Raw genomic sequence first — 15,496 nt, 5'->3', positions numbered from 1 at the left:
ACCTTTTACTTATCGTGCACTTTATTATTTGTTAATCTATTTGTGGTAGTATTACCTAAAAAGGACAAACTGCGCAAATGATAAAGTGCAAGCTGACAAAACACAGAATATCAGACACGAAACCAGGATGCCAGTCGCTTTCAGTTTAGTTCAGTGTTTCAACGCCATGCCGCCGCGGGGCAAAGCATTCGTCACTGAAGCGCCAATCGGCCTCATTGTTGGCAAGGCCCAATTCAATTTGAAAACCCAGCTTTTTATAGCACATCTACAAATGGCAATCCTGGAGTAAAATCCCCTTGATGCAGTCACCACCTTCTCAAATTTTTTCCTCGGCCAGTCGAGCAGTAATCATAACTACGGGTGCAGACAAATGGGAGATTTTTATTTATTGAGACGGCGTGGAATAGGCCTTCCGGCCCTTCAAACCACGTCACCCAGAAACCCCAAAAATGTAGAGAACAAACAAGCCAGTCTGTGTACAGCAAGATCCCAAAAAAGCGCCAGTCTGTGTACAGCAAGATCCCAAAAAGCACCAGTCTGTATACAGCAAGATCCCAGAAAGAGCAGCCACATAATGACCAAATATACCAGTTCTTTTCTTTTATTTACATTGCTTGAGAAATAAATATTCATCAAGACACAATCTCATCAAAATAAAAATTGTGTGGGATCCTTCACATTCATTTCTGGGAGGCACTTAGTTTAGTTTTATTTATTTACAGAGGTACAGCGCAGAATAGGCCCTTTGAGCAATGCTGTCCAGCAATCTCCCGAATTAAGCCTAGCCTAATCATGGGACAATTTACAATGACCAACTAGTACTCCTTTGGGCTGCGGGAGGAAACCGGAGTCACGGGGAGCGTGTACACTCTCCTTACAGGAGGCAGCGGGAATCGAACCCAGGTCGCCTGTACTGCAAAGCGTTACGCTAACCACTATGCTACTGTTTCTGTACCACACAAATGGATTCAAGTACGAACAATAAAAACAGAATGCTGCAAAGACTGGGCAGGACAGGCAGCACCTCTTATAACAGCGTAGACGTTCAGGTCAAAGCTCTTCCATCACTAAATGACACAGGAACTGGCTCCTTCAGCCCGTGACGTTGTGCCATGATACCAAGCTAAATTAGCCCCATCCCTGCATGGTCCGTATGGGTTGAAAGGCTTATCGTAGGAAGTGGGAGGCAGGGTGGAGATGTGTTGCAACCTAAAGGAGGTGTAAGGTGCTCTTCCCTCTGCTGGCCTGCAGGTCACCCTTGGGCAAGGTGTAGATACTCACATATCGCAAGTCCCGGTTATGTGACCACTGACACTAGGCAGTCAATTTCTAAAGAGTATTCATAATGGCTGGGGGGGGGGGGGAATATCTCCCCTCTTAGACCATAGAGACTATGAGATACAAGAGCAGAATTAGGCCATTTGGCCCATCGAGTCTGTTCCACCATTTTGTCACGCTGATCCAGTTTTCCTCTCAGCCCCAATCTACTGCCCTCTCCCCGTATCCCTTCTTGCCCTGACCAATCATGAATCTATCAACCTCTGCCTTAAATATAAAGACTGGGCCTCCACAGCTGCCTGTGGCAAGGAATTCCACAGATTCACCACCCTCTGGCTAAAGAAATCCTCCACCTCGGTTCTATTCTGAGGCTGTGTCCTCTGGTCCTAGATTCTCCCACCACAGGGAACATCCTCTCCACATCCACTCTTTCACCATTTGATAGGTTCCAATGGGGCCACCCCCCATTCTTCTGAATTCTAGTGAATACAGACTCGGAGCCATCAAACACTCTTCATGTGACAAGCCTTCAAACCTGGAAGCATGAACCTACTATGAACCCTCTCCAGTTTCAGTACATCCTTTAGAAGATAAGGGACCCCAAACCTGTTCACGATACTCCAAGCAAGGGCTCACCAGTGCTTTATAAAGTCTCAACATTACGTCCGAGAGAAAATCTGAAGATGCTGGAAATCCAAGCAGCACACACAAACTGTCGGAGGAACTCACTACATCCTTGCTTTTATATTCTAGTCCTCTTGAAATGAATGCTAACCTCGCATTTGCCTTCCTCACCACAGATTCAAAAGCTGCACATTAACCTTTGGGGAATCCTGCACAAGGATTGCCAAGACCCTATGAACCTCACTGTTCTTTTTGTATTTTCTCTCCACATAGAAAATAGTCAACCACTAGAACACTGCAGCACAGTACAGGCCCTTCAGCCCTCCATGTTGTGCCGATCCGTGTGCTCCTTAAAAAACAGTACTAAACCCACACTACCCCATAACCCTCCATTTTTCTTTCATCCATATGCCTGCCCAAGAGGCTCTTAAATACCCCTAATGTCTTAGCCTCCACCACCATCCCTGGCAAGTCATTCCAGGCACCCACAACCCTCTGTGTAAAAAAATTTACCCCTGATGGCTTTACCCCTAAACTTCCCTCCCTTAATTTTGTACATATGCCCTCTGGTGTTTGCTATTGGTGCCCTGGGAAACAGGTACTCACTATCCAACCTATCTATGGCTCTCATAATCTTGTAGACCTCTATCAAGTCCCCTCTCATCCTTCTACATTCCAAAGAGAAAAGTCCCAGCTCTGCTAACTTTGCCTCATAAGACTTCCTCAATCCAGCCAACATCCTGGTAAATCTCCTCTGCAACCTCTCATAGCTTCCACATCCTTCCTATAATGAGGTGACCAGAATTGAACACAATACTCTGTGTGGTCTCACCAGAGATTTGTAGAGTTGCAACATGACCTCTCTACTCTTGAACTCATCCCCCTATTGATGAAGCCTAGCATCCCATAGGCCTTCTTAACTATCCTATCAACCTGTACAGCAACCTTGAGGGATGTATGGATTTGAACCCCAAGGTCTCTCTGTTCATCCACACTCTTAAGTAACCAACCATTAACCTTGTACTCAACCTTCTGGTTTGTCCTTCCAAAATGCGTCACCTCACACTTAGCCGGATTGAACTCCATCTGCCATTTTTCTGCCCAACTCTGCATCCTGTCTATATCCTCTTGTAACCTTCGACAACCTACAGTTCCATCCACAACTCCTCCAATCTTCGTGTTATCTGCAAACTTACCCCTCCTTCCACCTCTTCATCCAGGTCATTTATAAAAAACATCACAAATAGCAGGGGTCCCAGGACAGATCCCTGCGGCACTCCACTAGTCACCGACCTCCAGGCAGAACCCTTTCAGTTGTTCTACTAGAGTGCATGACCATACTCTTCCCGACACTGTAATCCATCTGCCACCTCTTTGCCCATTCTCCTAATCTAAGTCCTTCAGTAGCCTCTCTTCTTCTTCAAAACTACCTGCCCCATTCAACCATCTACAAACTTTGCAACAAAGCCATCAACTCCAGCATCCAAATCATTGACATAAAGAGGACATTCCCAACACAGAGCCCTGTGGAACACCAGTAGCCAACCAGAAAAGGCTCCCTTTATTCCCACTGGGCTGGAGAGGAAGGAATCTGATAGGACAGGCCAGAGTGGGGAATGGACGAAAGGGGGCGGGGGAAAGAGTAGGATAGATGACAGGAGAAAGAGAAAAGGAGGAGGGGACTCAGGGGGAGGTGAGAGTAGGTAAGAGCCCTGAGTGGGGAATAGATGGGGGGAGTGGGTAGAGTGGACCATGGGAGAAAGGGAAGGAATATGGGTATTGTATAGGAAGAAGCGATCAGTTTAGGTAGCTATTTAATTGCTAGTTTTGTTACATTAGCATGACATTGTAGATTAAAGCGTTTGGTTCTGAGTTGTACTGTCCACAGCACATAAGTTACAGAGAAAGGTTGAACAAGTAAGTCTTTGTTCTTTGGAGCGTAGAAGGTTGGGGGGGGGGACTTGATAGAGGTATTTAAAATTATGAGGGGGATAGATAGAGTTGACGTAGATAGGCTTTTTCCATTGAGAGTAAGGGAGATTCAAACAAGAGGACACGTTGAAAGTTAGGGGGCAAAGGTTTAGGGGTAACACGAGGGGGAACTTCTTTACTCAGAGAGTGGTAGCTGTGTGGAACAAGCTTCCATTAGAAGTGGTAGAGGCAGGTTCGATATTGTCATTTTAAAAAAAGGATAGATAAATGGACAGGAAAGGAAAGGTTATGGGCTGAGTGCGGGTGGGTGGGACTAGGAGAGAGTAAGCGTTCAGCACGGACTAGAAGGGCCGAGATGGCCTGTTTCTTGTGCTGTAATTGTGATATGGTCCCAATGTTCTCCTAAGTAAAGTGAAAGGTGCATGTTGTCTACTTTGGTTTTTTCCTGTATGGAGGTTTGTGAGCACTGGAGGTAGTGTCAGCGAAATGTTATTTCACCTGGAAAGTCGTTTGATCCCTGGATGGCAGGATGGGAGGAGGTTGAAGGTGGAGTAAAGCATCTCCTACGGTTGGCTTGGGAAGTGCTGGAGAATGACAGCGGTGGAAACAATAAACCAGGAAGTTATAGAAAACACAGTGCCCTCAGCATTTCGATAGGGAGGCGAGGAAGTACCCAGGTCAACATGGTGAAAACCTTACTGATTTAATTTTAGAAGTTATGTTTCAACTTTTTGAAACTAAAATGGTCAAACTGTTAAAGGAAAGACACACCAGACGTTTCCGACCGGCGGACGGGACTCACCTCGATCTCGGTAACGCTGTTGGAGGTGAAGTAGAGGCCGAGCCCGATCCCAATGAATATCACCCCCAGTATGAAGAAGGTGGGGAGGACGTACCCCGCCGACAGGAAGGGCTGCCAGGCCGGCAGTCTCTGCTGTTTGAACGCGGTGTTATCGGGCTTGTTCTTCAAGACGACCTCGCCTTCCTGTCGGCTCGATCCCGCCACCTGCGGCATTCCCGCCGCCGACTTTGCCAGAGCGGGACAGAGGGAAGAAGACGAGAAGTTTCGCCCTGGTCTCTTCCTGTCACCTGTGGGTGGGCAAGCGACCCAAAGAAACTGTCAAAGCGGGTGGGTGGGAGCAGCAGAGAGAACCAACGCCGGCCGCCTCGGCTTCGTGATCCCGGACCTTCACCTCCAATGTGGGCGAGGTTCCCCACCCTGCCGACTGCGTCACACAGTTCATCAATTACCTGCCATGCCTCCAACCAACCCCCGGCGGCTTCAGCGTTCGTCCAAAATGCAACTTGTTAAACTCGTTGCTGGCAGTTACTTATTCCCTTTTGAAAATGCAACTTTATTCATTTTAAATATACATGCAAAAACATGGGAGCAATACAGGATTAGTGTGAAAGATAGTGCGATGTCCAGCAGGGTCTCGAAAGGGCTTGTTTCTGTGTTGTACCCTATGACTATGACACCAGCCTTTTCTACAATGACTTAAAAGTAAATCTATTATCAAAGTACGTAAGTGTCACCACATACAACCTTGAGATTCATTTTCTTGCAGGCATACTCAATAAATCCATAATACAATAATAATCATAATAGAATTAGTGAAGGACCGCACTAACTCGGACTTTCAACTAGAGTGCAGGAGAGAACAAAATGTGCAAATAATAATAATATTTATTATTCATTATTATTAATATTTATTTATTTAATATTGGGGACTTGAGAAGAAAGTTAGTTAAAGTCTGTCTCGAGCCTGATAGGCTATAAGGCTGATGCTTATCAAGATGCTTATGCCAGTTTCTGGGGCGTGAAGCGACTGAGAGTACAGGACCCCCCCCCCCCCCCAGTCGTTAACCCCCAGCATTTTCAGCTGGGTGGAGCAATGTGTGATAGAGATTACGTGCGATTGCTCAAGAACACAACACACTCCCTCGGCCGGGGCTCGAACTCACGATCCGACCAGCGATCTGAAAGAAGGTCGTGAGTTCAAGTCCCAGCCGAGGCAGGCGTGTTGCGTCCTTGAGCAAGGCACTTAACCACGCATTGCTCCAGTCCACCCAGCTGAAAATGGGTACCGGGAAAATGCTGGGGGTTAACCTCGCGATGGACTGGCGTCCTATCCGGGGGGTTGGGAGTCTCGTACCCTCAGTCACTTCACGCACCAGCCTGATGAGCCTATACGGCTCGGGACAGACCTTAACTTCCTTCTGAAGTCAATAATCAGCTCCCTGGTCTTGCTGACATTGAGTGAAAGGTTTGCAATCTCCCTCCTAATGCTGATTCATTCCCACCTTTGATTTGGCCTACGGTCAGCAACCTTGAACGTGGCATTGGAGCTGTGCTTAGCCACACAGTCATAAGTGCAAAGTGAGTAGAACAGGGGGCTAAGCACACAGAGTTGTAGTGCATCTGTGCTGAAGCAGATTGTGGAGGAGATATTGTTGCCAATCCGAACTGATGGTGGTTTGCAAGTGAGGAAATCCAGGATCCAAGGAGGTACTGAAGCCAAGGTCTTGGAGCTTATTGATTAGTTTTGAGGGGATGGTGGTATTGAATGCTCGTCATCATCTGAAATTCTGCCTACAGTTGTGTCATTGGCAAATTTACAGAAGGATCTGGGCTGTGGGTGTAGAGAGAGTAGAGCAGTGGGCTAAGCACACGGCATTGAGGCGTTGATTGTCGGCCAGGAGGAGATGTCGTCTTTGACCCACCCTGAATGTAGGCTCCCAACTGGATTCACAAGGAAGTCAAGAATCCAGTTGGAGGGAGGTACAGAAGCCCAGGTTTTGAAGCTTGCTGGTTAGTACTGCAACTGCGTAGGATCGAGGGGTCAGAGAGAGAGTGGGATGCTGAATTATAACAGCAGAGAAACAGAAGTTCAGGATCACCTCTGTGGACTGGGCACATATATGGAATAATAACTCAAGTGCACCAGCCTCTTTACCTCCATTGGAATTTAAGGAGGTTTAGCAATTGCCAAACATTCTAACAAACCGCTGCAGATGCACAGTTGAAAGTATCTTGACTAGCTTGGTAGAGAAATTCAAACGTGCAGGAATGCCAGAAGTTGCAGAGGGTAGTGGAGATCAGGGGGCATATACATCTCCACCATCGGTAGTACCTACAGGAGGCGCTGCGCCAAGAAACCAACATCTATCATCAAAGATTCAAAGGATGTTTATTATCAAAGAATGTGTAAGTTATACAGCCTTGAGATTTGTCTGCTTACAGGCAGCCACAAAGCGAGGCACCGGAAGAACCCAATGAAGAAAAAGACCAAAACCAATTGACGGAAATAGAGAGAAAAAGACACAATCATGCAAACAATAGAAACAAGCGACAGTGTTCCGAAGCAGATTGAGTCCTGAGATTGGGTTTTAGGTTTATATAATTTGTCACCCTGATGGTTTAGACATATTGAATTGAATTGAATTGACTTTATTTCTCACATCCTTCACATACACGAGGAGTAAAAATCTTCATGTTACGTCTCTGACTAAATGTGCAATCATAGTAAGTTGGTGGCTGGTAAAAAGACTCTTACTAGGAAATGGTTATCACAGGAGAACCCAACTTTAAATACATGGATGGAAATTACAATGGACATTTACAAAATGGAGAAGATAACAGCATCTGTTAATCATAAGCTGGAATAATTTGATTCATACTGGGAAAAATGGTTTAACTACATAATGTCTCATAGGCCTGATTTTATTCTCACAAATCAATGAATATGTTCTAAAAAAAAAGATCACTCCCTACTTGTACATAGTTCTTTCCTTTTGCTTGTTTTTTCTTTCCACTCTTTTCTATAAGTGTATACCTCAGATAAATACTTTGTGGAGATTTTGTGATATATATGATTATATGATATATATGTACAATGTCTGAAATACATCTTATGGAAATGTTTGTTTGATGAACTTCAATAAAAAAATAAATTACCAAAAAAAAAGAACAGTCAATGTGATATAGAGTACACTCAGATCAGCGTGAGTTAATCAGTCTGATAGCCTGGTGGAAGAAGCTGTCCTGGAGCCTGTTGGTCCTGGCTTTTATGCTGCGGTACCGTTTCCCGGATGGTAGCAGCTGGAACAGTCTGTGGTTGGGGTGACTCAGGTCCCCAATGATCCTTCGGGCCCTTTTTACACACCCGTTTTTGTAAATGTCCTGAACCACGGGAAGTTCATAATTACAGATATGCCGGGCTGTCCACGCCACTCTCTGCAGAGTCCTGCGGCTGAGGGAAGTACAGTTCCCATATCAACCACTGATGCAGCCAGTCAGGATGCTCTCAATTGCACCCCTGTAGAAAGTTCTTAGGATTGAGGACCATATCAGGCCAAAGAGCCTGTTCTGTTGTTCCGTGTTCTATTTGATTTCTGAATACATAAAGAGCACAGAGGGTGGCAGGAAAATGGACTACCAGCCATTATTTTGTCAAATGAAGAGGCAGCCTTCTGCACCTACATTGCCTACTTGTGCTTCTTCTTTAGTGTGTCTGTGCAACTTTATTTAAATACTGTATATTCTCCGTGAATCCCAAGGAAATCTAACCTATTCAATCTTTCTGTATCACTCAACATCCTTGTAAATTTTCCCGGTGCTTTTTTTAACCTTGTTTGCATTTTTCCTGCAGGTTGGTGACCAAAACTGCACGCGATGCACCAAATTATGCCTCCTCAATGTCTTATTCAACTTGAGCATAACATCCCATCTCCTGTGTTGAATTTATTAAGGCCAATGTGTCAAAAGCTTTAAGAGCCGATGTACCTGTGATGCCACCTTCTTTTCTCAATTTTTAAAAAAATTAAGTTTCGAGTAGATAAGCTTAACAATGATAATGATACAAAGAGATCGGGATTGCATTAATAACGGTTACCATACACAGAAACAGACTCCGAGTAACATGTGTAATCTAAGCCTCCCAATCTCTTAGTAACTAAACATGAAAAAAGGACCCCAAACTAAAAAAAAATTCACTTTCAATGAATTATTGACCTGTATTCCCAAATCCCTTCGTTCTACCACACTCCTCAGTGCCCTCCTGTTCACTGTATAAGACCTACCCTGGCTGGTCCTACCAAAGTATAACACCTCGCACTTGTCCGCGTTCTTTGGGTAGGTTCATGGATGGTAGGCATATGAGTTTAAATGGTTTGGCAAGGACTAGATGGGCTGAAGGGCCGGCGTCACCTGGTGCAAACCCGGCCGCCGACCAAGGTGATGCGTGCACGCGCCTTACCTGTGCGTGCGCGACCGCGCGCTCCCTTCTCAATCTAACTCGCTGCCCCATCTGGCGTCCGTCCGTCTGATTGACACCCAGCGCCATCCAATGGCCGGCCCGAGTTCGGCGGTGGGGCCAATCGGGGAGCGGCAAAGTGGACTTCCGCACATCAAGATAGGTTGTTCCCACAGCGAGCCATCAATCGATTGTATTGTGTTTATTGAATTTGCCGGCTGGTTTGATTATTGATCACGGATCGATCGGTCGGGCGGCCGGCCCCCGGGGGCGCCCTGTCCTGAAGTGAAGGCCGCTGGTTGGCGTTCCGCGGGCCCACCGACGTCGTGATGATGCTGACGGGGAAGAAGAGCGAAGAGAGACAAAGCGCCGGGCCCGAGGGCCTGGAGGCGCAGGCGGACGGCGGCGGCCTGGGCCTGGCTGCGAGCTCCGCCGCCGCCGCCGAGCGCACCCCCAAGAAGAAGGAGCGGGCGTCCCCGCACAGCAGCAGCAGCAACGAGGGCACGATGGAGGGGGGCACGGCCGAGACGCCGGACGGCCGGAGGACCAGCAAACGCAAGCGGGCTAAGGTGAGGCTCCGGGGAACAACGGGGTGCCGGTGCGGGGTGGGGGGAGCGGATCGAAGCTCCAGGTGGGGGTGCGGGAGGGGAAGGGGAAGAATTGGAACACCCATTGGGAATGTGGGGGGTGGAGAATTGATTGGCCGGGTGGGGTGGGGATTGGAGACTGGGCTGTCGAGATGCCCCGTGGAGGTGGTGTGAGGTACGGGCAAAGGAGGGAGAGGATCGAGACACTCCTGGTTGAGGTTAGAGTGGTAAAGAGGATTGAGACGCCCAGGTGTGTGGGGTATGGGATAGGGGTAAGGATGGTTTCGCCCCTTGGGAGAGGATCGAGACATCTGGTTGAGGGGGTGGGGTGAGTTCAGGAGGAGGTGGAGGAAGGCAGTATTGTGAGGGAGAGGGTGAGGATGGGGGTCGTGAGATGCTGTAGGGAGGGGGCACAGGTTGGTGGGGGGGGGTTTGGGAGTTCCGCTGATTCGGGAAATGGATCTGGGTTCAGGAAAGCAGATGTGTTAAGCCAAGTCCTTTATGTGGGTTGCTGTATTGGGGGTGTTCGTGTGTGCGCGCATGTGGCGTGCATCTGATATGTGGTCGCTGATGTTCTGAAACCATTTTGTGTGTGAGGGGAGGAGGTGCTCTAATTGCCTGAGGATTCTATCATGTAGATTATTTTACAGTCTTTGGGAATTGCAGCCATTATCACATTTTGAATAAATCAAATACTAAGATAATAAAATTGTTATAATCCATTATTTGGCTCAACAGAAATATCAGTGGTTTTGGCATCTGGATGGACAGATGCTCTGTTTAAAGCCAATGCTCCCTTTAAGGTTGCTTCACTGGAATATTATAACACTATGTAATATCAGAGCGGTAATCTATGTGTGGAGCTGAAAGAGATGGGTGAGATCTTAAATAGAATTTTTGCATCTGATGTGTGGAAATGCTGTAGAGAAGTCCTGGATCCTATACAGAATAGAGAGGAGGTTTTTTTTTGGTCTTCAGGCAAATTAGGGTGGATAAATCATAGGACCTGACATGTTGTTCCCTTGTACACCAGTGGGACGCTAGTGCAGAAATTGCAGGGGCTCCAGCAGAGATATTTATAACATCCTTAGCCACAAGTGAGGTGCTGGGGGATTGCAGGGTAGGTAATATTGTTCCATTGTTTAAGAAAGGAACAATTCTGATTCTGATTCTGAGAGTGTGGGGTTCATTCTGTACCCGTCAGTCTCCGATACAGTGTGAGAGTGTGGAGTTCATTCTGTACCCGTCAGTCTCCGATACAGTGTGAGAGTGTGGGGTTCATTCTGTACCCGTCAGTCTCCGATACAGTGTGAGAGTGTGGGGTTGATTCTGTACCCGTCAGTCTCTGGTACAGTGTGGGAGTGTGGAATAAGCCAGGAAATCATAGGCTGGTGAGCCTTTCGTCCGTAGTGGGAAATTTATTGGAAGGTATTCTAAAGGACCTGATATATAATAATTTGGTTAGACAGGTACTGATTAAGGATGGTCAGCTCAGTTTTGTGTCTGGTAAGTCAGGTCTAGAGTTTTTTTTTGAGGAAGTTACCAGGAAAGTTGAAGGCAAGCAGTGGATGTTGTCTTTGATAAGGTCCTGCATGGGAGGTTGGTCAAGAGGGTTCAGACGTTTGGTATTCAAGATGAGGTAGTAAATTGGATTAAACATCGGCTTTGTGTGAGAAGCCAGAGGGTAGTAGCAGATGGTTGCCTCTCTGACTGGAGTCCTGTGACTAGTGGTGTGCCACAGGGGTCGGTGCTGGGTCATTGTTGTTGGTCATCTATATCAACAATCTAGAAGATAATGTAATTTGGATCAGCAAACTTGCAAATGACGGCAGGATAGTGATGGACAGCGAGGAAGCCTATCAAAGCTGGCAGTGGGATCTGGACCACCTTGAAAAATGGTAGTTGGAAATTAATGCAGACAAGTGTGAAGTAAGACCAGCCAGGGTAACGAGGCTTTGATTAGTGTGGTAGAACAAAGGGATCTGGGAATACAGATTCTTAATTCCTTGAAAGTGGCATCACAGGTAGATAAGGTCATAAAGAAAACTTTTGGCACATTGGCCTTCAGAAATCAATGTATTGAGTGACAAAATGCTGGTGGAACACAGCAGGCCAGGCAGCATCTCGGATCTCGAAGGGTCTCGGCCTGAAACATCGACAGTGCTTCTTCCTATAGATGTTGCCTGGCCTGCTGTGTTCCACCAGCATTTTGTGTGTGTTGCTTGAATTTCCAGCATCTGCAGATTTCCTCGTATTGAGTACATGAGATGGGATGTTATGTTGAATTTATATAAGGCATTGGTGAGGCCTAATTTGGAGAATTGTGTGCAGTTTTGGTCACCTACCTTCACGAAAGATGAGAATAAGATTGAAAGAATGCAAATGTTGCTAGGACTTGAGGACCTGAGTTATAAGGAAAGACTGAATAGATTGGGACTTTATTCTTTGGAACATAGAAAATTGATCGGGAGATTTGATAGAGGTATACAAAATTATGAGGGTATAGGTGGGGTAAATGCAGGCTTCTTCCACTGAGTTTGGGTGAGACTACAACCAGAGGTCATGGGTTAAGGGTGAAAGGGGAATGAGGGGAAATTTCTTCCTGTAGAGGGTGATGAGAGTGTGGAACGAGCTGCCAGCACAAGTGGTGGGTATGGGGTTAATTTCAACATTTAAGAGAAATTTGGGTAAGTACATGAATGGGAGTGGTATGGAAGCCTGTTGGCCTGGTTCAGGTCAATGGGACTAGGCAGATCAATGGTTCGGAATGGACTAGATGGGCCAAAGGACCTGTTTCTATGCTGTAGTGTTCTATAACTCTAAAATGAATGAATTCAAACTGTGTGGAAATATCAGTCCAAGCAACATTGATAGTCAGAAGACCAGCCACTCTAGCATCACCAGTCTTCCGTCAGTCCTGTTAAACATGCTTTCTGAACAATAGTGCAGTTGGCACCAAGTCACACGTTTGCTGGGACAGAATTGGCTGTTAAGATGTGGAATGCTCAGCCATCTGAATTGATGGAACAATGTCATTTCGGCACGGTCAAGGGGCCAGACAAGGGATGCATGAATGCCTCAGTATCTAGAATTGGAAATTATTCAAAGATACCCTAAAGCGATACTTTTTGACTGTACATGATGTGGAATGGGAGGCTGAATGTTCCCTGCTTTTTTGTATTCTGAATTCAACAAAGTGCAGAACAATACTTATATGATAGTTTTAATATTTTTTTAGAGTTTGTTCTAACAATATTTAAAATAGGCTATTGAGTAGAACTTCTGTACTGATATGATTAAAAGAACCTGGTTTCAGAGTGAATAATGGTTTTACTAATTGGAGTAACTGTATCCGCCTTTTACATATTATTGCAAGTATATAGGACCCTGGTCAGGTCCCACTTGGAGTACTGTGCTCAGTTCTGGTCCCCTCACTACAGGAAGGATGTGGAAGCCATAGAAGGGGTGCAGAGGAGATTTACAAGGATGTTGCCTGAATTGGGGAGCATGTCTTATGAGAATAGGTTGAGTGATCTCGGCCTTTTCTTCTTGGAGCGATGGAGGATGAGAGGTAATCTGATAGAGGTATATAAGATGATGAGAGGCATTGATCGTGTGGATAGTTAGAGGCTTTTTCCCAGGGCTGAAATGGTTGCTACAAGAGGATACAGGTTTAAGGTGCTGGGGAGTAGGTACAGAGGAGATATCAGGGGTCAGTTTTTTACTCAGAGAGTGGTGAGTGTGTGGAATGGGCTGCCGGCAATGGTGGTGGAGGTGGATACGATAGGGTCTTTTAAGAGTCTTTTGGATAGGTACATGGAGCTTAGAAAACTAGAGGGCTATGGATAAGCCTAGTAATTTCTAAGGTAGGGACATGTTCGGCAAAACTTTATGGGCCAAAGGGCCTGTATTGTGCTGTAGGTTTTCTACGTTTCTATTTTCTATGTTTTATACAATTGTGCATTTATTTGCACATTTTATAGTATTTCTGTGGGAACTAGTTTTGGTTTAAGGCATTTTCAGCTTTATCTAATTGTGTGCTTTGCTTAATGGGATCCTTTATTTGGAAATGCAATTTATGGTTTAATGGTTCAATTTAATATCAGAGAATGTGTGTAGTATATGACCTGAAATTCTTGCTCTTTACGGACATCAACATAAACAGAAGAAAACCCCAAATAACGAATTAGAGGAAAATGTTAGAACCCTAAAGCATCCCCCCCCACACAAACAGCAGCAAAACAACTGCCCAACCCCCACCCCCCCACCCACTTGCTTTACAATTATTAATTGTGTAGTAGATTTGGCAAAATGCCTTTCTCTGAAATTCGAAATTAGAACTGATTTACCAAGTTCTAACATTGTACATGGGGTCAGTCATGAATGTATGTTTCTCGTGAATGATCCCATGGCTGTTTATTTTACACAACGTATTACATATTCTAAACGCTGGAGGAACTCTACAGGCCAGGCAGCATCTATAGAAAAGAGTACAGTCGATGATTGTGATTGTATCACACATTCTCCTTGCAAAGCATGCTGGTGTTAACCAGTCATGTAATTGGAAGGCATAAATGACTACTGTATAAGTAAAGCTTTAATAACCCATTATGCTGGGGACTTTGTTGTTGAGCAAATAAATTTTCTGGACTTTTTGGAAGATACCTCAACATGCACTTGATTGATGTTAATAGTTATTTCACACTATTACAAGAGGCAGGGGTGGAGGGCCCGGTAGATGTAGGATGTTGAGGTTTTGCTGGTTGCTTGCTCTGCAGAACCTGCTCTTTCCTTGGCATGATGGGCTGCAAAGGGAAGAGACATCAGGACCATCACAAAGCGAGCCTCCAGATGGTCGTGGATCTAGAGGTGTGACCCGTGAACCGATGCTTCTGGGATACAAGCTGGGGCCTGATCAACCATGGTTGGGTCGGCTGGGCGGGAGAGTTTGACTTTGAAAGAACAGAAGCACCTGATGACCCCAGGTTACATCACTGATGTGTCCTAGGTTAATAAAATTTCCAATAAATGGGTTAACTTTAAAAGAAATAAAGGAACTGACAGCTCATTGAATTGTAATGGTGAGGCAGTTACTGATCCGCTGGGGTTTCTGAATTATAGGACAGTAATTATCGGTGTTTTCCAGTATTTAGATGTGCTTTGTACAATTGTAAAGTGGTGAGCATTCTGACAGGTGGCATCACCATCTGGTATGGGAGTGGAGGCAGAGGAGGGTGTCTATGGCACAGGATCGAAAGAAGCTACAGAAAGTTGTAAAATTAGTCAGCTTCATCATGGGTACTAGCCTCCGTAGTATCCAAGACACCTTCAAGGAGCAGTGCCTCCGAAAGACAGCATCCATCATTAAGGACCCCCTACTACCCAAGACATGCCCTCTTGTCATTGTTACCATCAGAAAGGAGGTACAGAAGCCTGAAGGCACACACTCAACAATTCAGGAACAAGCTCTTCCCCTCTACCATCTGATTACTAAATGGACATTGAACCTATGAACGCTACTTCACTTTTTTATTATTTCTGTTTTTGCTCTATTACTTTTAATTTAATTTACATATATATACTTACTGTAATTCATTTAAAAAAATTTTTTCTTCTATTTGTCAGGTATTATACTGCTGCCACTAAGCTAACAAATTTCACGATATGTCAGTGATATTAAACCTGTTTCTGATTCTGAATTGAAAATTAATTCTTACGTTTCAGTGCCCTTTTTTAAAAAAAAAGATTTGCTATTTATGTAGCATAGTGGTCGCCAACCCATCGATCTCGATCGACTGGTCAATCTTTGAGACTTTCCCA

General features: G+C 45.5%; 2 protein-coding genes across 4 annotated transcripts in view; one reads left to right on the top strand and one right to left on the bottom strand.

Moving 5' to 3' along the window:
- Nucleotides 1-5,050, bottom strand: part of tmem30b (transmembrane protein 30B) — a 44,510-nt gene extending 39,460 nt beyond the window's left edge. The window contains 1 exon segment of the mRNA XM_073028406.1: nucleotides 4,637-5,050. Within this exon segment, the coding sequence (XP_072884507.1) occupies nucleotides 4,637-4,849 (213 nt within the window). The 5' untranslated portion in view covers nucleotides 4,850-5,050.
- Nucleotides 5,051-9,226: 4,176 nt separating this feature from the next.
- kdm1a (lysine (K)-specific demethylase 1a) overlaps nucleotides 9,227-15,496 on the top strand; it is an 85,401-nt gene continuing 79,131 nt past the window's right edge. For 2 of the 3 annotated variants that reach the window (XM_073028404.1, XM_073028403.1), the window contains exon 1: nucleotides 9,230-9,658. In XM_073028404.1, the coding sequence (XP_072884505.1) occupies nucleotides 9,419-9,658 (240 nt within the window). In that variant the 5' untranslated portion in view covers nucleotides 9,230-9,418. Of the gene's footprint in view, nucleotides 9,659-15,496 lie in introns of all 3 variants that reach the window. The other variant, XM_073028405.1, reaches the window with a different exon arrangement.

This window comes from Hemitrygon akajei, chromosome 24, assembly GCF_048418815.1.
Source record: "Hemitrygon akajei chromosome 24, sHemAka1.3, whole genome shotgun sequence".
NCBI lineage: Eukaryota > Metazoa > Chordata > Chondrichthyes > Myliobatiformes > Dasyatidae > Hemitrygon > Hemitrygon akajei.
This window is presented reverse-complemented; position numbering and strand designations above follow the sequence as displayed.